The 25,013-nt window shown below is 41.3% G+C and overlaps 1 protein-coding gene and 1 pseudogene across 2 annotated transcripts; both read right to left on the reverse strand.

Annotated features, from left to right (window-relative positions):
- Nucleotides 1-606: 606 nt before the first annotated feature.
- On the reverse strand, nucleotides 607-18,182 carry Rgn (regucalcin). 2 transcript variants are annotated; one of them, XM_063279817.1, is made up of 7 exons: nucleotides 18,140-18,182; nucleotides 15,253-15,431; nucleotides 13,135-13,317; nucleotides 4,766-4,981; nucleotides 2,740-2,871; nucleotides 2,124-2,278; nucleotides 607-1,259 (listed from the first exon to the last, which is right to left on the reverse strand). In XM_063279817.1, the coding sequence occupies exons 1-7, from the start codon at nucleotides 18,154-18,156 to the stop codon at nucleotides 1,209-1,211; spliced, it is 933 nt and encodes a 310-aa protein (XP_063135887.1). In that variant the 5' UTR covers nucleotides 18,157-18,182; the 3' UTR covers nucleotides 607-1,208. The 2 variants fall into 2 exon arrangements, with proteins under 2 accessions (XP_063135887.1, NP_113734.1); NM_031546.2 differs by lacking the exon at nucleotides 18,140-18,182 and adding an exon at nucleotides 15,946-16,027.
- Nucleotides 18,183-21,817: 3,635 nt separating this feature from the next.
- On the reverse strand, nucleotides 21,818-23,459 carry Ruvbl1-ps1 (RuvB-like AAA ATPase 1, pseudogene 1; annotated as a pseudogene).
- Between the last annotated feature and the right edge of the window lie 1,554 nt (nucleotides 23,460-25,013).

Raw genomic sequence — 25,013 nt, forward strand, 5'->3', positions numbered from 1 at the left:
ACTTTTGTGGTTAGTGCAGAGACTCATTTTGTCTATGTAGTTGATACGAGTATATATGATACACATATGTATATATATATGTATATATATATATATGACAACTTAGTATACTTTAAATATGATCAGACTAATTGTAGTGCCAACAATATTGCTTTAAAAATTCTTTCTAAGATAGACATGGTGGCACACATTTGTAATCTTAGCACCTGGGAAATGGAGGCAGGAGACTTAGGAGTTCAAGGCCAGCCTCGCCTACAAGGCTCAAAATCAACCTGAGCTACATGAGAGAAACTTTATCTCAAAAAAAGAAGTGAAGGAAGAGAAGGAGGAAGAGAAAGTAGCAGCAGCAGCAAGTAAAATGGCTTAGCCAATAAAGGTGCCACTTGAATTCAATTCCTTCAACCCATGAGTTCCATAAGTTGTTCTCTGATTGATTTACACACACACACACACACACACACACACACACACACACACACACACACACACACACACACACACACACCACACACAAAGAAAGAAGGAAGAGGGAGAGAGGGGGAGAGGGAGGGAAAGAGGGAGGCAGGGAGAGAGACTAAGTGTAAAAGTAAAAGGATGGAAAGAAAATTCTTTGTAATGTGATGCATTTATTTGTATAGCCACTAGGTGGCAGTTAAAACCACAGTTTGTGCTCCAGTGTTTGAATAACATCTGGTAATATTTTAGTTTGTAAAATAACACATGAAAAGTCACACAATCATTATAAATTACAACTAAGTTTCTATGCGTTGATTTTTTGGAAGCCTTATGTACAGCAAGTATGGAATGCAAAAAAAAGAATGGAAATTGTCTCATTTCAAGCCCCAGAGCAATTGATCAGGATGATTGATAGTTGAGCTCCTTTTCTACAGATTGTTTTTAATAGAAGGCCTAGAGTATGTTGTCAAAACCACTTGTCATTCTCTGGTGCGAATATTCAACCTTTAAAAAATTGTAAATAAAGGAATCCAGAGATGGAGTTCATGGTTACCATATGTTCTTCATTAATATGCCATGCTTTAGGTTTATTCCCCAGCACCCAATCAAAAGTGTAAATTAAAGCAGTTTAACCATGCTATAATATCACTGCCTCATTAAAAAAACAAGATTGAAAGTTCATTGATTTCTCTCCCTTAATTCTCCAGTTGTCTTCAAAGCTTTTTCTTCTGACAGCAAGGAAGAGCTGCAGTTTACCCTGCATAGGAATATGGAGCAATTCCTTTGACCCCAAGACCTGTTATCTGTTGAAAAAAAAGGAGTGAAACTGATAAATTATAAAATAACTAAGTAAATCAGTGTGCATGCTTGCTTATTGGAGCAGAATGGTTCAAGCAGTCATTCACATACATTCTGGTCCAATGAGCAAGGATGCACATTAATAGAGAACAACTTATTTAGATCATTTTCTCATCTGCCAAGAAAGGTATTGCTATTTTTCAAAAAGGATTTATTTATTCATTTTATTGGTATGAGTACACTGTTATTACTGTCTTCAGATAAACCAGAAGAGGGCATTGGATCCCGTTACAGATGGTTGTGAGCCACCATGTGGTTGCTGGGAATTGAACTCAGGACCTCTGGAAGAGCAGTCAGTGCTCTTAACCACTGAGCCATCTCTCCAGCCCTATACTCTTTTTTGAAAGAAAGTACTGTGTTATATGTCTCAAGATAGCTTTGAGCTCACCATCTTTATGCTTCAGATTGTCAAGGGCTGAGATTACAGAGGTCCATCACCAAAGCCAGTATTTCCACACGTGTTTTCAAACTTGTAATGTGTATGTTTTTTTTAAATCAGTGTTTGTTCTATCACAAAAATTGTTAAAAACCTACACATCTCTTTACGACATCAATACAATCAGATGATGTTACAAATAATATTGAAACATGAAAATATTTTAAAATACCGGAAATAGGTAAGACACACCATCTTGAACTTTATATAATGTATATTTGAAAAAACTGAAAATTAAGTCTAGTGTGACTAGCTTATCATGATAAATGGAAATAGGTTTGGGATGTTTGCAAAAGCACCAATCAATTATTTTTAACAGAATACCCGCCATAATGCACCCCTTCCACACACACAGGAAAAAAGACCATCTCACCTTGAAAATGTTACCAGCATCAGGCTGCCTCAAAAGACCTTCGGCGCTCATCCCATCCCTGGCACATGTCACGTACATTTCAGAGTAATCCTTCCCTCCAAAGCAGCATGAAGTTGTTTTATCAACAGGCAACTTCACAGTTTGCAGTCTTTTCCCTAGGTCACCAAATACATTATTAAATATTTAGTTCTAGAAATTTCCAACATATACTATGCATCTGGACCATTCATGGATGACAGGGATGGTCTAAGAGACTGCGGAGGTTCCTTGAAGGGAGTCAATATAGGCTGAACCCAACATGGCTTAGTATTCACTATGTCGCCCAGGTTGCCCGAAACTCACCACCCTTTAGTTTTACCTTCCTTACACTTAGGTTTATAAGCTACCATATTATCTGGCTCCTATCCATGTATTTAACTTTTAATGTACCTTTTCTGAGAATTGAGTTTCCACAGGAAAAGACGTTTTGACTATAAATTTGGAGTTGTAGCTTTTGCTTTTATTTCCAAAATCATTCAGTTAAGACCATTAATATGGCTCTAACAGTATTAGTAATGGTGTCTAGCACTGGTCTTTTCTGGAGTGGGTGCGACATTCTATTTTGCTACCAGCATACCTGTCTCAGGATCTAGGCGAATTACTCTTCCTCCATTGTAACAGGCCACCCAAAGCTTCCCCTCAACATCAATGCACATTCCATCTGGGATTTGTTCATCTTTTTCCATCTTGTAAACAGTTCTGCGGTTGGCTATGGTTGAAAAACAAAACCAAAACATGACCAAACAGTGGGTCGCACAATGCTGACAAACAGTGTGTTCTCAAGCTGGTTATAAATACTGATCACTTAGCAAAGGATTTTAAATACATGATTTGGGATAGATTCACTCCCTTTTGTCTTTATAAAGATATAAATGCTTTCTTTTCCCTTTTCTTCTTTCTTCTTTCTTCTTTCTTCTTCCTTCCTTCCTTCCTTCCTTCCTTCCTTTCTTTCTTTCTTTCTTTCTTTCTTTCTTTCTTTCTTTCTTTCTTTCTTTCTTTCTTTCTTTCTTTCTTTTTTGCAGTTCTGAGGATAGAATTCAGAACCTTATGTATGCTAGACAACTCCTCTACTACTAAGCCAAATAAAGCTGATACTACATCCAAGGTTGTAGTATTCATTGTGTAGCCCAAGCTGTCTTCAGACTCTTTTCTTTTTTTCGGAGCTGAGAACCGAACCCAGGGCCTTGCACTTGCTAGGCAAGCACTCTACCACTGAGCTAAATCCCCAACCCCTGTCTTCAGACTCTTAAAGTAATCCTCCTGCTTCAGTGTTAGGATTAGTCTTGAAGGATCAGCCACCATAGAGTCTATAGATAGTTCTCTGAAGCCAACCTCAAGTAAGGCTTGGCAAACCCATCTCAGACATTTGTCAGTCTGGGATTAGATCACTTAGTTCCCCAAACTCATACTTTGACCAAGTCTAACATCTATAAGGCAGCTAAATGGTACTATATGAACAATGCATGCAAAAAACCTTGGGAGACATATTCTTTGTCTTACTTTCTACAAAAATCAAGAAAAAGTATTGAAAGAGCTTGCTTCTTAAAGGAAGGGCATTCTAAAATCCACAGGGTGTTTGAAGATGATTCATAGTATCCAAACAATGACCATCCAAAGGGAGGGAGTGCTGGAATTGCATCTCAGTGAACATATAAAGAAATTGTTTGGTTGGGGATTTAGCTCAGTGGTAGAGCACTTGCCTAGGAAGAGCAAGGCCCTGGGTTCGGTCCCCAGCTCTGAAAAAAAGAACCAAAAAAAAAAAAAAAAAAGAAAAGAAATTGTTTGATCCTCAGCTCCTCAGGAAACAGTGCAGAGGAGCAGCCAGCTACAAAATTCAGGGCATTCCAGCAATCAGATTGAAGTATAATGGAAAAATGTTAAAGCCATGTGTAAGGAAATTGGGTAAGAATAGTCATAAAAAGGAGCACTACATAGTTCAAAGCAAAGCATCTGGACTGGAATTGTTTGCCCTTGATTAAATCTACATAAAATCCTGTGATTTTTTTCAAGTCATTTTTATGATTGGTTTTGCTCTTCCTGTCTGACACTTTTCATCAAACAGTTTCAAGGTCTCCTTTCTAAATTCTTCTAAATAATTTCTTTCCTCGAAGTTTCCAGTGATGGCTCATTTTACAGAACATTGATGGAACTGAACCAACCTGGAAGCACTTTTCTGTTATTTTTCCATTTCAAAGGTTGTTCATTTGCCCCTGAATACTTGCCTCTAGTTAACTAAAGATCAAATAAGACTCAGGAACCAAAAGTTTCAGTCTTCCCTCTTTTATCACATTCTGTTGCATATTTTGTGCCTTTTGGCACTGTCTGATAAGGCAGGATTCATTCTCTAGGGAGGCCCTTTTTAGTGATGGAGAGGAAAAGTCAAGGCCTATCTGCACTGTCTAGTGCAGATACAGCCCTAGTCTCAAATAAGACACTGGAGATGTATTGAGGACCACAGTTTCACTGGCAGCTTAGTGAAGTCTGTGCCATCATCATTATATCAGGAAGTCCTCTACTCTACAAATAATGACATTGTCACATGGCTTAAGGAGATACAAAAATAAGAAAAATATTATTATGAAAAATAATAAAGATGTTCATACAAATCTGTCCTGTTGGCAGGTCATAGTCAAAGGCATCCACAGTGTAGGACAGGCTGTCAATGTAGTAGAAGATTTTATGGTCCAGGGACCAATCCAAACCATTGGAGATATCCACTTGGTCAAAGTATTTCTTCACACTGTGATCAGGAAAAAGGGAGTACAAGGACCCTTGGTGCCGCTCCAGAACAGCTGGGGCCGTTTCCTCAGCCATGGTACCTTCGGGAAACAAAAAAATCCATAAGCTTAGTCCCTGAAGATTCTCACCATGCATGCAGCCCCATCCTTCCTTATGAAGGATCATTTTCAGTATTTAAGTCAAGGGAATTTTATACAATCTCAAATTTAAGCAGTCTCTTTGATGTCTTTTAAAGATGGCAACTGTCATTCTTATTAATGCAAATGAAAATCTGCCCAAAGGCTTGGTGTGGTGACACATATTTATGATACCAATATTTCAGATTGTGAGACAGGGTGGTGAATTTGAAATAGCTCGGTGACTTTGAGGGCCAGTTAGGCTACATTAACAACCCCATCTCAAGCATACACACACACACACACACACACACACACACTTTAGCAATTTAGAGATATGGTTTCAAATAAGGAGGAAACATGTACTAACCTCATTTTCCAACTAAGCACAAGTATAAAGCCTGAATAAAATGCACAATATAAGCCAAGTGTGGTGGCCATCTGTACTCCTAGCACTCTGAAGGCTGAAGGAGAAAGATCAGGAGATTGAGGACAGCCTTCTATATGTAAAAATGTAACCCCTTAAAAGACACTTATGAACTCCTAGGCTTACCCTCAGCCTGTATCAAATATATCAAATTGTAATCAGATTTTGGGAATGGAGCTAATGGGTAGAACTTTCCTGTCAAATTAGCTAACAGGCATATATATGGGACAGATCCTCCTTGTACCTAATACAAGGCAGGTTAGAATGACTGGCCTTACTCCAAACATGTATGCTGCTTCCTGAAATAACTATAACATGTTCTAAATTATTTAAACAATGTTCAGGGTCTCATAACATAATATTCATATTTAGGATTATTTGGTATTATAATTTGATTTTCAATATTGTAAAAAGTCCATGTGTTAAAGGCTTGGTACCCTGGGATGTTGTGACTCTTTAGGGGTAAGAGCCTGTTTGAAGTTTTCAGGTCATTGGAGGAATGATCTTTAAAGGGATTGTGGAACACTGGCCAGTGCTGTTATCCTTTGCTTGCTGGGTTGTAAGGTGTGCAGTTTGCTCTATTGCACATTCTTTTGTTGTTGTTCTTTCCTTACATTTATTTTTATATTTACTTCTACTTTATTTAAGTTATTTAATAATTATTATTATAACTAACTTCATCAATTAGTGTAATTAATAAAATATAGTTCATTATAATTAAATAATTTATTTATTTAGTAAGTAATTTTATTTATTTACATTCCAGATGTTACTCCCCTCTTGGTTTCCTCTCTCACAGTTCTTCATCTCATTCCCCCTCCTCTTTGCCTCTGAGAGGGTATTCCCCTCGACCCCCACTGCATCCCCTACCCTGAGGCATCAAGTCACTACAAGATTAGGTGCACCCTCTCCAACTGAGGCCAGACAAGGCAGTCCTCTGTTACATATGTTCCAAGGGTCTTGGACCACCCTACATATGCTCTTTGGTGGGTGGCTTAGTCTCTGGGAGTTCTGAGGGGTCTGATTAGTTGATACTGTTTCTACCATACATTCTTTTTTTCCTTTTTTTATTGGATATTTTTTATTCATTTACATTTCAAATGTTATCTCCTTTCCTGGTTTCCCATCAATAAACCCCCTATCTCATCTGCTTGCCCCTTTTTCTATGAGGGTGTTACCCCCACCTCTTCCCGCCTCCCCGCCCTGATATTCCCTGACACTGGGGGATCAAGCCTTAGCAGGACCAAGGGTTTTCCCTCCCACTGATGCTCAACAAGGCCATCCTCTGCTACATATGCAGCTGGAGCCATGGGTCTGTCCATGTGTACTCTTTGGGTGGTGGTTTAGTCCCTGGGAATTCTGGTTGGTTGGTATTGGTGATCTTATGGGGTTGCAAGCCTCTTCAACTCCTTCAATCCTTTCTGTAACTCCTCCAACAGGGACCCTGTTCTCAGTTCAATAACTGTGAGCATCCGCCTCTGTATTTGACATGTTCTGGCAGAGCCTCTCAGGAGACAGCTATATCAGGCTCCTGTCAGCACACACTTCTTAGTATCAGCAATAGTGTCTGGGTTTGGTGGCTATATGTATATAGGCTGGATCCAGAGGTGGGGCAGGCTCTGAATGTCCATTCCTTTAGTTTCTGCTCCAAACTTGGTCTCCATATCTCCTATGAATATTTTATTCCCTCTTCTAAGAAGGACTGAAGCATCCACACTTTAGTCGTCCTTCTTCTTGAGCTTCATGAGGATTCTTGGGTAATCTGAGCTTTGGGGCTAATATCCACTTATCATTGAGTACATACCATTTTTTTTTGTGATTGAGTTACCTTACTCAGGATGATATTTTCTAGTTCCAACCATTTGCCTACAAATTTCATAAAGTCGTTGTTTTTGATAGCTGAGTAATATTCCATTGTGTAGATGTACCACATTTTCTGTATCCATTCCTCTGTTGAGGGCATCTGGGTTCTTTCCAGCTTCTGGCTATTATAAATAAGGCTGCTATGAACATAGTGGAGCATGTGTCTTTGGTATATGTTGGGGCATCTTTTTGGTATATGCCCAGGAGTGGTATAGCTGGGTCCTCAGGTAATACTATGTCCACTTTTCTGAGGAACCTCCACACTGATTTCCAGAATGGTTTTACCAGTCTGCAATCCCACAAATAATGGAGGAGTGTTCCTCTTTCTCCACATCCTCACCAGCATTTGCTGTTACCCGAGTTTTTGATCTTAGTCATTCTCACTGGTGTGAGGTGAAATCTCAGGATTGCTTTGATTTGCGTTTCCCTGATGACTAAAGATGTTGAACATTTCTTTAGGTGCTTCTCAGCCATTCGCTATTCCTCGGTTGAAAATTCTTTCTTTAGCTCTGTACCCCATTTTGAGTAGGGTTATTTGATTTTCTGGAGTCTAATGTCTTGAGTTCTTTGTATATTTTGGATATAAGGCCTCTATCGGATGTAAGATTGGTAAAGATATTCTCCCAATCTGTAGGTTGTCATTTTGTCCTAACCACAGTGTCCCTTACCTTACAGAAGCTTTGCAGTTTTATGAGGTCCCATTTGTCGATTCTTGATCTTAGAGCATAAGCCAGTGGTGTTCTGTTCAGGAAATGTTCCCCAGTGCCCATGTGTTCGAGGCTCTTCCCCACTTTTTCTTCTAATAGTTTGAGTGTATCTGGTTTTACGTGGAGGTCCTTGATCCATTTGGACTTGAGCTTTGTACAGGACCATAAGAATGGATTGATTTGTATTCTACTACATGCTGACTACCATTTGTTGAAAATGCTATCTTTTTTCCACTGGGTGTTTTGGCTTTTTTGTTAAAGATCGAGTGACCATAGGTGTGTGGGTTCATTTCTGGGTCTTCAATTCTATTCCATTGATCTACTTGCCTGCCTCTCTACCAATACTGTACAGTTTTTTTTTAAATCTCTATTGCTTTGTAGTACAGCTTGAGGTCAGGGATGGTGATTACCCCAGAAGTTCTTTTATTTTTGAGGATAGTTTTCACTATCCTGGGTTTTTTATTATTCCAGATGAATTTGCAAATTGCTCTAACTCTATGAAGAATTGAGTTGGAATTTTGATGGGGATTGCACTGAATCTCTAGGTTGCTTTTGGCAAAATGGCCATTTTTTTTTTCCGGAGCTGAGGACCGAACCCAGGGCCTTGTGCTTGCTAGGCAAGTGCTCTACCACTGAGCTAAATCCCCAACCCCCAAAATGGCCATTTTTACTATATTAATCCTGCCAATCCAGAAGCACGGGAGATCTTTCCATCTTCTGAGGTCTTCTTCAATTCCTTTCTTCAGAAACTTGAAGTTCTTGTCATACAGATCTTTCACTTGCTTGGTTAGAGTCACTCTGAGTTTTTTTTTTTTTTAAATTATTTGGGACTATTGTGAAAGGTGTCATTTCCCTAATTTCTTTCTCGGCTTGTTTCTCTTTTGTGTAGAGGAAGGCAACTGATTTATTTGAGTTAATTTTATACCCAGCCACTTTGCTGAAGTTGTTTATCAGCTTTAGTAGTTCTCTGGTGGAACTTTTGGGATCACTTAAATATACTATCATATCATCTGCAAATAGTGATATTTTGACTTCTTCTTTTCCAATCTGTATCCCTTTGATCTCCTTTTGTTGTCTGATTGCTCTGGCTAGAACTTCAAGAACTATATTAAATAAGTAGGGAGAGAGTGGGCAGCCTTGTCTAGTCCCTGATTTTAGTGGGATTGCTTCAAGTTTCTCTCCATTTAGTTTAATGTTAGCAACTGGTTTGCTGTATATGGCTTTTACTATGTTTAGGTATGGGCCTTGAATTCCTGATTGTTCTAAGACATGAAGGGATGTTGAATTTTGTCAAATGCTTTTTCAGTATCTAATGAGAAGATCATGTGGTTTTGTTCTTTCAGTTTGTTTACATAGTGAATTACATTGATCGATTTCCATATATTGAACGATGCCTGCATCCCTCGGATGAAACCTACTTGTTCATGGTGAATGATTGTTTTGATGTGCTCTTGGATTCGGTTTGTGAGAAGTTAATTGAATATTTTTGTGTCAATATTTTTAAGGGAAATTGGTCTGAAGTTCTCTTTCTTTGTTGGGTCTTTGTGTGGTTTAGGTATAAGAGTAATTGTGGCTTCTAGAAGGAATTGGTAGGGCTCCATCTCTTTCAATTTTGTGGCATATTTTTGGATAGTATTAGGTCTTCTATGAAGGTCTGATAGATTTCTGCACTGAACCCTTCTGGTCCTGGGCTCTTTTTGGTTGGGAGACCTTTAATGACTGCTTCTATTTCTTTAAGAGTTATGGGATTGTTTAGATGGCTTATCTGATCCTGATTTGACTTCGGTACCTGGTATTTGTCTAGAAAATTGTCCATTTCATGCATATTTTCCAGATTTGTTGAACATAGGCTTTTGTAGTAGGATCTGATGATTTTTTAAATTTCCTCTGATTCTGTAGTTATGTCTCCCTTTTCATTTCTGCTTTTGTTAATTTGGACACACTCTCTGTGCCCTCTCGTTAGTCTGGCTAAGGGTTTATCTATCTTGTTGATTCTCTCAAAGAACTAGCTCCTGGTTTTGTTGATTCTTTGTATATTTTTTTTTCGTTTCTACTTGGTTGATTTAAGCTCTGAGTTTGATTATTTCCTGCCTTCTACTCCTTCTGGGTGCATTTGCTTCCTTTTGTTCTAGAGCTTTTAGGTGTGCTGTCAAGCTGTTAGTGGATGCTCTCTCCTGTTTCTTTCTGCAAGCACTCAGAGCTATGAATTTTCCTCTTAGCACAGCTTCCATTGTGTCCCATGAGTTTGGGTCTACCACATATTCTTAACACAATGTGTTGTGCCTTACCAGAGGCCCAAAGCAATAGGATTATTTGCTCATGGACTGGAACCTTTAAAAACATATAAGAACAACCTTTTTTCCCATCATAAGTTAATTGTCTCATTTATCTCATTATCGTGATGGGTGATGGAATGATGACTAATAAACTCAGCAGCACGGAGAACCATGGAGGATTCTATCAGTGTAGGAAATCAACAGATTCTGAAATTTGTATGGCACAGATGTTGGAAGGTTTTGGTAAGTACTAATGCAAATTTTAGAAAAAAGTTACAGTCATGAAATGAAACTCCATATAGAAAACACTACCAACCTTGGAAAAGATGAGAAGAATAACCAAACAATAATAGAGAGTGCACTGGGCTAGCCACAAAACTTTGGCAAGAACAAAGCACTAGAGTAGCCAGTGTTAGATCAATAGAAATTAGGCAAAGTTAAAAACAGAAGGAAAACCCTTTGGAATAAATTGGAACAGAGCCTATACCCATGGGACAGCAAATAGAGCTAACACCTCATTGCATTTCTAGAGAAAAAGAGTGCAGGGACAAAGTTTTTCCAAAATTATGTGGCTCAAAATCCTCAGATTGGAGAAAAGTATAAAATTTTTCAGTATATTTAAGAAGCTGAGGAAATCTAAAACACAACAAACAGAAAGAAACCCACACTTAACACACTGTGATCAAATTGCTGAAAAACAAATAAAGATGCTCGAAAACAATGAATGACAAATGGAACGTTATATATGACAAAGAGGGGACTTACAGATTCAAAGTGGCCAAGTCAGTAACAATACATAGTAATTGTAAATGTGTATGTTTACTAGTAGAGCTCTATAATACACAAAGCAAAATTTGTCATAAATGAAAAAAGGTCGAAAAATATTGAATTACATTGGGAACAATCAATATCCTTCTCTCACTGGAAGACAGAAATAGATAGGATGTTGGCAAAGGCATAGACAACTGAAAGCTGAGTGTTACTAATGCTTACAGAATGTTTGCCCAACAACAGCAGACTATGCCTCCTTCTCGAGTGCTCCATTCACTGAAGTTATTATTCTTTTCAGTATTCATGGAGATAGACTTGGATGTTTTATGATCTCAGAAGCTAGAGCAGACTCTGATTAGAATGAGGAAACCAGAAAACTATTTCATACTTCATTTGAAAGAGGAAAATAGATTACAAATAGGAGAAGCAAACTTGAGTGGAAAGAAGACAGGGTAGGTCCTCCTGGGGAGGATGGGTCACTTAGCAGTTTTTCAAGATGGTTGGCTAGCTACCTCAGGAAGAGATGGAAGGACATAAAAAGGGCTATCCTTCCTCTTTCTTGCTCCTTTATTGCTCAGGCTGGCCCTGAACTTGCAACATTCCTGTCTCAGTTTCTCAAGTGCTTAGGTAAAAGGTGTGTGGCCTCAGGATCAGCTTTATAACTCTATCTGTCAAAAAATATTGGAAAAGGAACTCTCAATGGGTTCCCATCTTTATTCTTTCAACCTACACTGGGTGATATTTATGGTTTTACATAGTCCAAAAAGATTGGGACCAATCTCAGATCTTACCTTCCTTTCGTGGTGCTAGTGAGTCACCACAGGAAGAGTGGCATTAGCCAACAACATGAGAAGTCAATGTAGGAAGGTAAAAATGGAGATAGTGAGCCAACTTTGGCTAATTTCCAGGGTAGCTGTAATGGGAAGTAAATGAGAAATAAGTGTGAAATTTTAAAGTAGCTAAAACTCTTTTAAAATTATATATAGTAAGATGTGGTGATTGATGTGTGTCTATAAGCTTAGCATTTGGGAGCTGGGAGGCAGGGGGATTGCAAGTTTGATGTAAGCCTTGACTACATAGCAAATTTAAGGGCATCCTGGGTCTCATAGTGAAACTTTTTCTTAAAGCAACAAAACAGAACAGCAGTTACTATGCAGTGGAGGAATGCAATAGGACCTCAGCATCACCAATGAAAGATGGAGGGAGAGTATGTACCTCCAAACTGAATGCCCTGGGAAGGATAGGACATCACCTCCACAGTATTCCAGCCAGGAATGTCTGACATCAAGCTAATCACAAGGAAACGTCACACATCTACAAAATGAAGAATGTCCTACTACTAAAGAGAGTAGGTGGGACCATATTCTTCAAAAAATTGCAACATCATAAAAGAGAGGTGGAAGGTCAAGGAAATCTTCTGTATTAAGAGGATGAAAAGACAAGTGTAGTATGTCATTCCAGAATGGATTCCTCACTGGAGAAGAAACTTCCAGAAAGGATATAATTTGGTCAGTTGATACAACAGGAATATAAACTTATTTTTTTTTACTTTTTTAAAAATTTATTTATTTATCATATATATGAGTACACTGTCGCTGTCTTCAGATACACCAAAAGAGGGCCTCAGATCTCATTACAGATGGTCATGAACTACCATGTGGTTGTTGGGAATTGAACTCAGGACCTCTGGAAGAGCAGTCGGTGCTCTTAACCACCGAGCCATCTCTCCAACCCATATAAACTTATTGGATCAATGCTAAACTTCTGTGAGTTGCTTAGTGTTCACCTAAGAATATACTATTTTTACCAGCCATGGTGGACTTCAAGATGAGTTCAAGGCCAGCCAGATCTATAGAGTAAGTTCCACACTAGCCAAGTTTACATAGTAAAATCCTATTTCAGAAAAAAAGCCATTTTTCTTAGGAAACACACACACACACACACACACACACACACAGAGAGAGAGAGAGAGAGAAAGAGAGAGAGAGAGAGAGAGAGAGAGAGAGAGAGAGAGAGAGAGAGAGATTGATTCAAAGATAGCAAATAGAGGCAAAACTAAGAAAGAAATCATACCAGCAAAGTATCTCCCAGCAGGATCCACCTTCCCATCATTGAATCGATTGTTTTTCTTATCTTCATCCACCATGGCTAGGATAAATACTGATTGATCTTCCCAGTTCAAAGCACAGAACTTGGTTCCAATGGTGGCAACATAGCCTCCTGACTGTCGAAGTGCCACTGAACTGACTGGGGCATCTGCAGAGGCAAAGTTAACAGGTAAGCTCTGGTGGCCCGGCAACATAGAGTCATTGTGTCTTGTAACATCTCTTAGGAAAGGATCCAGTAATTTTTAGTGGTACCAAGAAGGGGTCTGACCATGTAGCCGAGGGTTCTCTTGCCTTCTGCCTCCACCTTCTGAGTGCTAGTAGTATAGGTGTACACTGCCTTATCTAATTAATATCATTTTCAAAAGGCCCTTATTTTTAATATAGTTAATTATAAATTGTTTCTCATTTCTCAAATATGTTTTGAAAGTATGCATGGTCAAAATAATGCAACTGGACTGCAATGAAAAATAATCTTTATATGTCTTTATTATATTACTATATTTTTAAAAGTTTAGTTTATCTGGTTTTAATACTCTTTCATGTATTTAAAAAAATTCTTTTAAAGTGGAAGGAGATTACCATGGAAAGTAGTCATAGGAAATACATTTATCTAAATTTGTTTAGAAACATTTTTTAAGCACCTCATTAATGCTAAATACTCTTAGCACAAAGCTCTGTTCAGAAGTTGAAGCAAGCTTTTGGGAACCCTGGGAATATGCAAGACTCTATAAAGGACCTTTTTAACAAGGATCCTAACTGTGGCCTGAGATATCTCCTGATAGCTTAGCCTCCTGAACTTGTGCTAACACAGAAACCCTTTTTATGACTGGGAAACTTTGCAGATTAGGGTTAGGAATGTTGTGAATGCTGGGAATGAGGAACCAAGGAAGGCAGAGGCATAAACATTTTCCTTGTAGCTATAAACACATTGATAGGTAAATTAGATGCTGCTTCTAGTAGCATTTGAGAAGTGGAAGCAAGAATCTGTGAGTTCCACATCAACCTTAGTAGCTATATAGCGAGCACTTGCCTTATAAAGAAACATCACCAGCCTGAGTTAAACCCCAAAACTCAGAGTAGAAAGAAAGACTCCTAAAAGTTGTCCTCTGACTTCCACACATGGTGGAAAGAGTGAACTCCTGCTAGTTGTCTTCTGACCTCAATATATGTGCCATGGCACCAGTACCCCACACACAGACAAAATCGTTTTTGTAAAAGCTACGTTTAGTCTGGGAATGGAGTTCATGGTATGTACAAGCCTCTGGATTCAATCTCCAACACCAGGGGAAAACAAGCTTTTAAGGTCTCAGTTGGATTCATGGGAATATACCAGAAACCAGAAGTTCTTGTAATTTTGGGAAAATCCTGGAATCTCTTCCCATGAATCCAATAATAAAACCAGAAACTTGTTTGTCTACTGATAATCACACCCAGCCTATTGCTTTGAGTCATAAAAAAGCCCTAGAAACTTATCTTAAACCACAAAAGCTCTCTTGGGAGTCCTGTCAGGAATCCTACGGTTGTGCAGTGAACACAGTCCTGGTTGATGCTTTTGAAGCCTAAGAACTCTTTCACAAAGAAGTGAGTGATAGATGCATCTTACATCTGTTGTTGGGTTTTGTTTTTGTTTTTTTAAATGGTGCTTTTGGTTTAACCAGGGTAGATGGCTTTTGCTATGCCACTAATGGAGTCTTAGGCTCTGGATGCTATTTTCTGAAGTCGATCAGGAAAGAGACATTATGATACCTAAGCATCAAAACAATAATGTGGCACAATGAGCATGAGCTTGCCTGAGGCCTAGCATCACAAACCAAAACAAAGAAAGCTAAGAACACTGTGACCCATACAAGAGGATGAGAAAAGCATCGAAGATCCAGCATTTCCAGTGTGGGTTCTGTGGGTTCAAGTGAATCAAACATGGAATCACAGACATAGCCAACATGACTACTGAAAGGGTTTCAAAGTGTTTTCAGTCAGGCTTTAATGAAAAGGATCCAGGGCAATGACAAACAGGGTGACATTACCCCCTGCACTGGGAAAAGATGGCTCCCTGCAAGGAAAGGAGCTCAGCTTTCATACTGACCTACACCAACTCGCTGCACTCGATTGCTGATCGAATCCCATCGGCAGACAGTCTTTGAAGGGATGTCTACAAACAGCAGACACTTTGATGCCTCCTCCCACACAGGGGACTCCCCACACCTGTAGTTCTCCCTTAAAACACATTCAATCTTGATGGAAGACATGGTCGCAGGAAAAGGACTGAGAGAAACAGAGAACAAATGTAAGGCAATTACATGGAACAAATTTAGTACAGATGGCAGGCACACCTTGAGGTGTAGCACTATGCAAGTATAGTTTTCACAAATCACAGGTTAACAGCAACCCTGCATTGAATGGTGCACACCACGTTTCCAACATCTTAGGTAGTATTTAGAACTTTGAGCGATAAAGTATTTTTTTTAAGTTAAGGTATACGCAGTAGCATTTCTGTACACTGTAAATTCTAACTTTTATATGCACTGAGAAGACAAAATGTTTTTTGTTTAATTATAAGATTAATTTTACCACAGCAATCTGGGAACAAACTGAATCCTTCCTGAGGTATGCCAGTATTTATTGGATCAGAATAGACAGGTGGGTGTATTTCCCCAACCTACAATTGGAACAAGGAGTGCAGCAAGACAGGAGGTGGTTTGTAGGGGGAAGAAAGAGCTGATAAGACATGCCATGAAAAAAAAAAAGACATGACATGAGACATCTTCAGTCAACTTACCAGTGACAGTTTTTTTTCAAGATATCTTTAAAATAGAAGACAAAGGAAACACTCCAGCATCCACACCTGGGTTGTAATGACTCCTGGCAAGCCTGCTAGTCAGAGAGTGCTTTTTATGCCAGCACCCTGACCTCCAAGGGGCGGGGAGCTTCCTCATTGGTGGCCCCTCTGGGTGTCTGCAGGTTACCCTTTTATGCTGCCACCTCTCCCTTATTCATTGATCTCCTTGGGGGTGGGGGGAGGCAGCCAGTTTTAGAAATGTGTTCATCAGTGATAATAGACTGAATTAAGTTAACAGCCAGAGGCTTGGTATATGGCTGAGGTTGAACAGTTTCCTAACCTGTGCTAGGCCCTGGAATTAAGATCTAGTCCTGTCTCTGCCCCCAATCCCAACCTATGTTAATTTTCAATTCGGACAATGGCAGGTGTGAAGGGCAATTTCCCTGGGATGTATACGTATTTTTTTAAACTGGTAGTGCTGGGATAGAACTAAGACCTTGAATGTATTCGTCTACAGAGCTCCACTTCCAGCTCCACTGCAGTGGATGAACTCAGCCCCCTTAGCTGTATCTTGCTTCCTTGCATGAGGCCAGTTTGGCAGGGAGCCTTGAATCCCACAGGCAAAGAACATTCTATGCTTGGACTTTAGGCCAAAGACCAGTGAACTGGGAGAAGGAAGAAGAGGAGAGAAGAGAAGAGAAGAGAAGAGAAGAGAAGAGAAAAGAAAAGAAAAGAAAAGAAAAGAAAAGAAAAGAAAAGAAAAGAAAAGAAAAGAAAAAAACTATCAGGAAAAAAAGATCAGTCAGGAATTCTCCCTTGAAGGGATAGGAAGCGTTGCTCTGCAAGCCTACTCCAGTAGGCTAATGGAAATTGCCAGAACCTTCACGCTTCTCCCAAGGCGGCTTACTGCTTTGAACTAAGCAGTCTCACGCATGGGTGGCAAATGAAGCCAAGGAGGAGGGGGAGGAAAACAAGTTGTGGTTTAATGTTTCCTTGAATAAACTGCATGTTTTTGGGAACACAGCTCAGAACTGTTTCAAAGTATTAACTACCAGCGCTGTAGCATTTACCATTTTCATTGGCTGTTAAAAATTGGCCCAGGCTCCAAAGGGCTTTCATGTTATCAATCTTAGATAAGCCCCAAGATCAGACATTTGACTTTTGCAATAACCCTACAGTTTGTCTGTTCTGCAAGCAATGTGTGTGAAGGGCTGGGGGCAGTGCTGCCAAAGAACCCATTCTTCCAGGAATTCTGGCTGCAAACTGGTGGCTTGAGCAGGGGTGGGGGGTGGGGAAGGTGGTAATAGAGGACTAATAATCAGGGGTCCGCGCTGCACGTGAACTACCTGTGCCAAAGAGGATTCTTCACGCAAGCTGGTAGCACTGCTGCAGCCTCTGCTGTGGCCTCCCGGGGCAGGGGACAGTGACAGCAGTGGCAGAATTCTGGGAAGCTAACCGCCACCGCCTAACTCCTGCCACGGGGCTCTCAGGCTACTCACAGAGCAGTTTCAGCACTGGATTAAGAGACGGAGTGAACGAATCTAGCTTCCCAGTCGCCCGGTAACCTAGCTTCTTTGTCTTCTCTACCAAGGCTGTGCTGTCCCGGTTATTCATAGGGCTAGCTAGTAACAGCGCAGGCGACTCAAAGGCCACGCAGAGAACCTTGGGAAGGGAAAAAAAACTCCCCAGGGACACAGAGGCTAGGCAGATTGATAGCCGCAGCCTGCAGGCCGGGGACTGGCAGAGACCAGCGACCCTAAGGGTTCACTTCCTTCTGGTGCCCATGCTGTCCCTTCTTTTCCCATAACTGGCAACTGGAAGTACCCAGCTAAATCCACCCGGGGCAGACAAGAGAAGCTGCAGGAGTAAAGCAAATGTAAGCTTTGGAGTTTGGACAGCTATCTAAAGTTAATCCCTTAGTTCAACAAACAGAAAGAAGTTGTTAAAATGTCTAAGGGATTGGGACAGGGATCTGGTTAAACACAAATAGGTTAAAAAAGAAAGAACAAAGCGGTTAAACAAAGCCTTCCTCTCCCTAGCTGGGAAGACCTTGGTGGCAGCAGGCCAACGCTTGCAAAATACTTTTGGAAGGGGAAAAAATGCCTCTATTTGATTTGGTTTAAAAATCACATGGAATAAGCTATCCTAAACAACATATGCCAAGCATAGCTACACTCAGAAGTACAGTGCTCACCTGGTGTGTCTGGACATCTCAAAGGTACTTGAGGCATTCTCTTTCCCATAGTGCTAGGTGAAACTCAGAGCCAATCACCTCCAGGTGCTCTACCACTGACTCATTCCTCTAGCGCCTTATTTCTTGCCAGTTTCATTATGCAGTCCGTGCTGGCCTTGAATTTACAGTACTTCTTTCATCATCTGGAATTATAGATGTGCATCAACCCAAATCAAAACTCAGCCCTACCCCCTCTCTTTATTCTTTTGAGACAGTCTCAGGTAGCATGCAATGGCTTTAAACTAGTTATGTAGATAAGACTAGCCTTAATGAGGATCCCTCTGCCCCATTTTTTTCTTTTTCTTTAAAAAATTTATTCATTTTAATGTGTGTGAGTGATTTGCTTGTATGTGCACTGTATGAATGCATACCTGGTGTAAATATAACTTTTATTCACCTGATGTAATTGTCATCTCTGAGGTTTACTGCCTCAGTCTGCTAACTGCCTAGACCTGGCAACTTCTAGCCTCCATACAATATTATCTGGGCCTAAAATGTTTTCAGTCTTGGAGATTGAATAAGCTCATCCTTTCTAGCTCTTTCTGATCTCTGGCTGCTGGTTCAACTCAGCTGTTCTGGCTTAAAACTCCTTTCCATGCTAATTGATTCAATGTGGCTTCTCTCTTGGCCTCTCCTGAATTGCTCTGCTTGGTTTCATATTAACTTTGCCAATCTGTTCTAACCTTCTGGCTCCTTCTCATTTTCTGGCTTGTTCTGTCTTCACCCTGTCTTTGTAAAACTTTCCCAGTAAAATTGCCCCCTACTCTCTCTACACTGCCCCTGAAGAACCTTCCCTCTTTCTTCTTGTGAGAGTTGGGAAGATCTCATTTTGTCAAATCTTTCTCTGATTCATCACTGACTGCCCCTTAATTAGACATCATTTGCAAACATGTTGCTCCACTCTACAAACCAACTTTACCTTCATTGATTGGGATTAGGGTGTGTACTAAGGGTGTTTACAATAAGCAGAAAGCTCTTGGATAAAAGGTGTGTGCTAAGTCTGAGACACACCATAACAAGTTTTTCCAGTTCACAATCTTGGGGTTCACAATGTGATCAAATATCCCTACAACAGCCTGGTGCTGTGAAAGCCAGAGAAGATGGTGCTGGATCCCCTGGAACTGGAGTTGCAGATGATTGTGAGCCAAAAATGTGTGTGCTGGGAACAGAACACATATACTCTGCAAGATTAGCAAGTATTCTTAACTGCTGAGCAATTTCTCCAACCGTACATCTTTTTCCCCTTAAAAATCAATGCAGGGGAGAGAGGTGGGGATAGCACTGCTTGCATATAATCCCAGTACTCCAGAGGTGGAAGCAGATCACTGAAAATTCAAGGACAGCCTGGTTTGTATGAGGAGTTCCAAGCCAGCAGGTCTTACCTGTCATTTAATGTTATCCCCAGGGGAAAAAAAATGAGAAGTCTCCCTTTAATGGCCTTCTGATGGTTTTGCCACTGCTTTAATTCATTCAGGCCCCACTATTTCTCTCCTAGATTTCTGTCATCCTTTTGGGGATTCCATCTCAACTCTCTGGATCTGCTGCCAAAAGGACTTACTAGACAGTCTTACAGGTCTGGGGGTGGTGTTTGTCACCTTTATTTTCTGTAACATAGAGGTGGTTAAAGTGGTTACTGTTTTATGTTATTTAAAAGATTTATTTATTTGTTATATATCAGTACACTGTAACTGTCTTCAGACACACCAGAAGGGGCATCAGATCTCATTATAAGAGCCACCATGTGATTGCTGGGATTTGAACTCAGGACCATTGGAAGAGCAGTCAGTGCTCTTAACCATTGAGTCATCTCTCCAGTCCCTGTTATATGTTTTTAAGGGAGAACCAATTTGATTTTTTTTATTTTGACCTTTTGTTTCATTTTGTTTTTAGAGGCAGGGTTTCTCTGTGTAGCCTTAGCAGTCCTGGAACTCACTCTGTAGACCAGACTGGCCTTGAACCCTGAGATTCACCTGTCTCTGCTTCTCAAGTGGTGGGATTAAAGGTGTTCAACAACTTTGCCTGGCTTATTTTGGCTTTCTTCCTGCCTTCCCCCCTTCCTCTTTTTTTTAGGCAGTGTTTTATTATGTAGTGCTGGAGCTCGCTATGTAGAGTGGGCTGGTCTTAACACAGAGATCTGATTGTTTATGCCTCCTCAGTGCTGGGATAAAAGTTGTATACCAACTTTTATAGATGGAATAACTTTACTTAGGAAAAAACCCCTCCTCATACAGAAGATTTGTGCCCTAGTTTTTTTTCTGGTTCTATGAGAGGGAAGAAGTTTCTCAGATTTACAGTTTCAGGCTGCAGTCCATTATTGAGAGGAAGTCAAGGCGGGAATCCAAGCAGCCCATAGACCAACCTAGATCTAGATTTTTCCTCATGGCAATTCTCTTTCTAGGTGATTCTAAGTTGTGGCAAGTTGACATTTAAAACTAACCAGCAGAAGCTGTAAAACCAGTGTAAAGAATTTGTGATTATCCTTCATCTGGATTCCTCAAATGTTCAGTAGTTCTCTGTGTCTGTGTCTCTGTCTCTCTGTCTGTCTCTGTCTCTCTGTGACTCTTGTCTCTGTTTCTCTGTCTCTCTCTGTCTCTCTCTGTCTGTCTCTCTGTCTCTCTCTCTCTCTCTCTCTCTCTCTCTCTCTCTCTCTCTCTCTCTCCACCTCCAGTAATGAATCTAGGGTCTATTGATGCTACTACACTACTATGCAAACATTATACTACTGACCTACACTGTAGCCCCTCAAAGATGTTCTCTTACATAGCCATAGAGCAATAGCTACAATCAAACAAACAAGTTCTCCGACTCATGACAATGAGAATGGAGAGCACAAAACCATGGGTAAACATGCCCACATTGCACCAACAAAGTTTTGGACAGAAACAATGCAAGGATTTGGCCCTGTGTAGAATCCGAGGACCAGATGTCAGGAAATGGGGATAATTCTATGATTGGGTGTTTACATTTTATTATTTTACATTTATAGGTGTCTTGCCTGCCTGTAAGTCTGTGCACATGTGAATGCCTCCTACCTGCAGAGGCCAGCAGAGAATGTGAGGTTCCCTGGACTTGGAGTTAGTTATAGATAGCTGTGAGCCATCATGTGAGTGCTGTGAGTTTAGCCCAACTCCTGTAGAAAAGCAGGCAGTGCTCTTACCTTTGGAGCCATCTTTCCAGGCCCTATTTAACTTTTAAAAATAGACTTTATGTATATGGATGTTTTGCCTATATGTATGTCTATACACAATATGCAGGTCTGGTGAAGGCCAGAAGGAAGAGGTAGATTGCCTAGTTGTGATTGGATAGTTGTGAGCCACCATGAGGGTACTTACTGGGAATTGAACCTGGGTCCTCCAAAAGAGCACTTTGCAGCCCCTGTGATTGGGTATTTTAATTCTTGTCAAGAAGGTGAAGACAATGATTGTTTAATCCAGGATAGGGTAAGTGTTTGATCATTTCTGTGATTTGGACACCCTACTAGTCTTTAATTTTTTTAATATTCTTTTTTCTTTATTCTTTAATCATTTTTTTCAAAATAAGATTCAGTTTTATTAGAAAAACAAGCTAGGTGGGAAAGGGTTCCTTCCAAACAACCTTGGAGGTTTGATAATTTACAAACAAACTGTAACACTGCAAAGCATGCTCAAGGCATGCGTGGGGTCTGTCCTCTGGGTGCACCTCCAAACCCTACATTACTTCATGTACTTGTCCTGCTGGTCGGCCAGAATCTTGGCGGAGGACTTGGCATCATAGAAGAGCTCGCTGATCTCCTCCACGTGCTCCTTCTCAATGCTGTCCTTCCTGTTGATCTTTGCCAGCAGGTTGGCAGGGGTCAGCAGCTGCACTGAAAACCTCAGCATGGTCTTGGTGCCAATCTCCCCGAGGTGATTCAGGGCCTCCTCACTGATGTTGATGCCTTCCATCTGGGCTCGGATCTTTTTTTTTTTTTTTTTTTTTTTTTTTTTTTTTTTGGTTCTTTTTTTTTTTTCGGAGCTGGGGACCGAACCCAGGGCCTTGTGCTTCCTAGGTAAGCGCTCTACCACTGAGCTAAATCCCCAACCCCCTGGGCTCGGATCTTAATGATCTGCTTCATCTCCTGTGGCGTATACAGCATGGTCCTGATGATTATCACCCGGTCCAGCAGGTCTAACGGGATGCCGTGTGGAGAAGTGATGTTCTCGGTGCCCCTGATGACACAGTTGGCTCCGTTGGATGCAAAGATGACAATGGGGGTGATGGAGGACTCCAGGGCTCAGTGCAGGTAGGTAAAGCACTCGATATCCAGCATGTGGACCTCGTCAACAAAGAGCACTCCAGGGACCAGCTCTGCAACGCCCTGGTCAATGTATTTGTTCACCACCTTGTTGATCTCCCCTCGAAGTTTATCTGTGATCTCTGTCTTTTTTGGCTTCATCAACTGGCCCATCATAGACAGAATATCTTGCCCACCCTGAGGCCGCACATTGGCCACGTCCAAGTATTGCAAGGTCACATCCTGTATGATTTCCTTCTTCTTGTGCACATCTCCGTTTGGCAAAGGGACGTACTTTTCAGCCTCAAGGTCAAACTCTGTGGCATAGGTGTCACACCTGCCTTGCCTCTTCACAGCTCCACTGTTTGCTTCAATGTAAATCACATCTCCAGCCTCTACTCGTTCTTTCTGCAAACTTTCAAAAATACTGGGGTCCAGCTTCAGCTGTTTGGTTCCTTTGGCAGTCTTGAGCCCTATGATTACATGACTGATAGTTTTGCCATACCCACCCATGGGGTTCTCTGTCTCACAGGGAGTGAGCTCTGTCACCTCCCCTTCATAAACCTCCTTAGTCTCCTTTATCCGCAGCCCAATAGCCCTTCGGAAGTTCTCCATCAGCACCTCTGTCTTCTTGATCTCAGTTGAGTATACTTCACTACCCACCATCGGGCAGAAAGGGACTTTACTGCCCAGTTCCTGAGCAATAGCCAGGGCCAAGGCTGTCTTGCCAGTTTCAGGAGGCCCTGCCAACAAGACAGCTCTTCCAGCCATTTTCTTGCTTTTGATTAATTCGACTATGACGCCACATGCCTCTCTCGCGTTCTCCTGGCCTATGAGCCCCGAAGCCGCCTGCTTGGCCAGGCCGCTCTCATCCAGCCCCAGCCCCTTCACGTGGCTGTGGGAGGCAATGCGTTGCGTCTTCGTGGTGCTCTTCACCTCCTCAATCTTCATTTTGACGAGTGTGTGCAGCCACAACCTGCGTGGAGAGTAGGAACTACCGCACGCCATGCGCCTGGGTTACCACGCGGCCGTTACCTTTTAATCATTTTTTTACAGTCCAGACTCTGACTGCTCCACATCCCATACCTCCTTACCCCCATCTCCAAGAGGATGGTCTCTACCCCCTATGCCCCTACCCTCCCACCACCCACTCCCACCTCCAACCCCCACCCTACCAGACCTCCCCACTCCCTGGTGCCTCAAGTCTCTTGAGGGTTAGGTGCATCTTCTCTGACTGAGGCCAGACCCAAGAGTCCTCTGCTGTATATGTGTTGGGTGCCTCATCTCAGCTGGTGTATGCTGCCTGGTTGGTGATCCAGTGTCTGAGAGATCTCAGGGAGTCCAGGTTAATTGAGACTGCTGGTCCTCCTCAGCTTCCTCCAGTTTTTCCCTAATTCAACCAGAGGGGTCAGCAGCTTCTGTTCATTGGTTAGGTGCACATATCTGCATCTGACTCTTTCAGCTGCTTGTTGGGTCTTTCAGAGGGCAGTCATGGTAGGTCCCTTTTTGTGAGCACTCCATAGCCTCAGTATTAGTGCCAGGCCTTGGGACCTCCCCTTGAGCTGGATCCCAAGTTGGGCCTGTTGCCAGACCTCCTTTTCCTCAGGCTCCTCTCCATTTTTGTCTCTGCAGTTCTTTTAGACCGGAGCAATTCTGGGTCAGAGTTTTTGACTGTGGGTCAATTTTTTAAAAGAATTTTTTAAATTTATTTTATTTATCTGAGTACACTGTAGCTTGTCTTCAGACACACCCAAAGAGGGCGTCAGATCTCATTACAGATGGTTGTGAGCCACCATGTGGTGGCTGGGAAAACCCAGGACCTCTGGAAGAGCAGTCAGTGCTCTTAACCGCTGAGCCATCTCTCCAGCCCTGGTTAATTTTTCTTTTTACATTTATTTATGTCTCTCTCTGCATGCACACTTTGTGTGTGTGTGTGTGTGTGTGTGTGTGTGTGTGTGTGTGTGTGTGTGTGTGTGCGCGTGCACATGCGCACACATGTGTTGTGAGAAGAGAACCCAGGGCCTTGTGCATGCTTGGCAAGTACTCCATCACCTATCCATATCCCTAGCATGGAACAATTTTTATGAAATCAAATTGGGGTTAATGATGAGAAGAACTTAACAAGTAGAATTAGCCTCCAAAAAGAAATGGACTTTTAAAAATGTTTTAGGGAGAAATATCGAGATCTTTCTCAAGTAACAGTTAAATTCAAAGTTGTGTGACTCTGGTCTGAAAAGAAAGCCATCAGAATGATTTCTTTTTTTCAGCCAGGTGTGGTGGCATACACATGCCATCCCAGCATTTGGGGGTGGCAGTGTCAGCAGCCATAGGGACAGAGGCACTGTTCCATACTGTAGCCTGTAGCAGCCTTAGGGGTTCTCTTAAGCAGTTAGGACCTTGACTAGTTAAAGCCAGATCCTTGACCCCACCACAGAAAAGATTCTGAGGACAAGCCAGTAGGGAGCAGAGGTGGACTTCATTAAAAATGGGAAGGCAGGCAGGGAAGAAGCCAGCAAACCCAAGAGTATGGGCATGAGATTTTCAGAGAGGAGTCACTTCGAAGTCTCTTGGCATTGGCTACAT

This window comes from Rattus norvegicus, chromosome X (assembly GCF_036323735.1).
Source record: "Rattus norvegicus strain BN/NHsdMcwi chromosome X, GRCr8, whole genome shotgun sequence".
Lineage (NCBI taxonomy): Eukaryota > Metazoa > Chordata > Mammalia > Rodentia > Muridae > Rattus > Rattus norvegicus.

Bases quoted from the DNA above. Each gene is read 5' to 3' on its own strand.
- Rgn (XM_063279817.1), bottom strand. The intron at 4,982-13,134 runs GTATGATTTCTT...TGTTTCCCGAAG, and splicing joins TGCTGGGAGATACTTTGCTG to GTACCATGGCTGAGGAAACG. The intron at 2,279-2,739 runs GTATGCTGGTAG...TTGGTGACCTAG, and splicing joins TCGCCTAGATCCTGAGACAG to GGAAAAGACTGCAAACTGTG.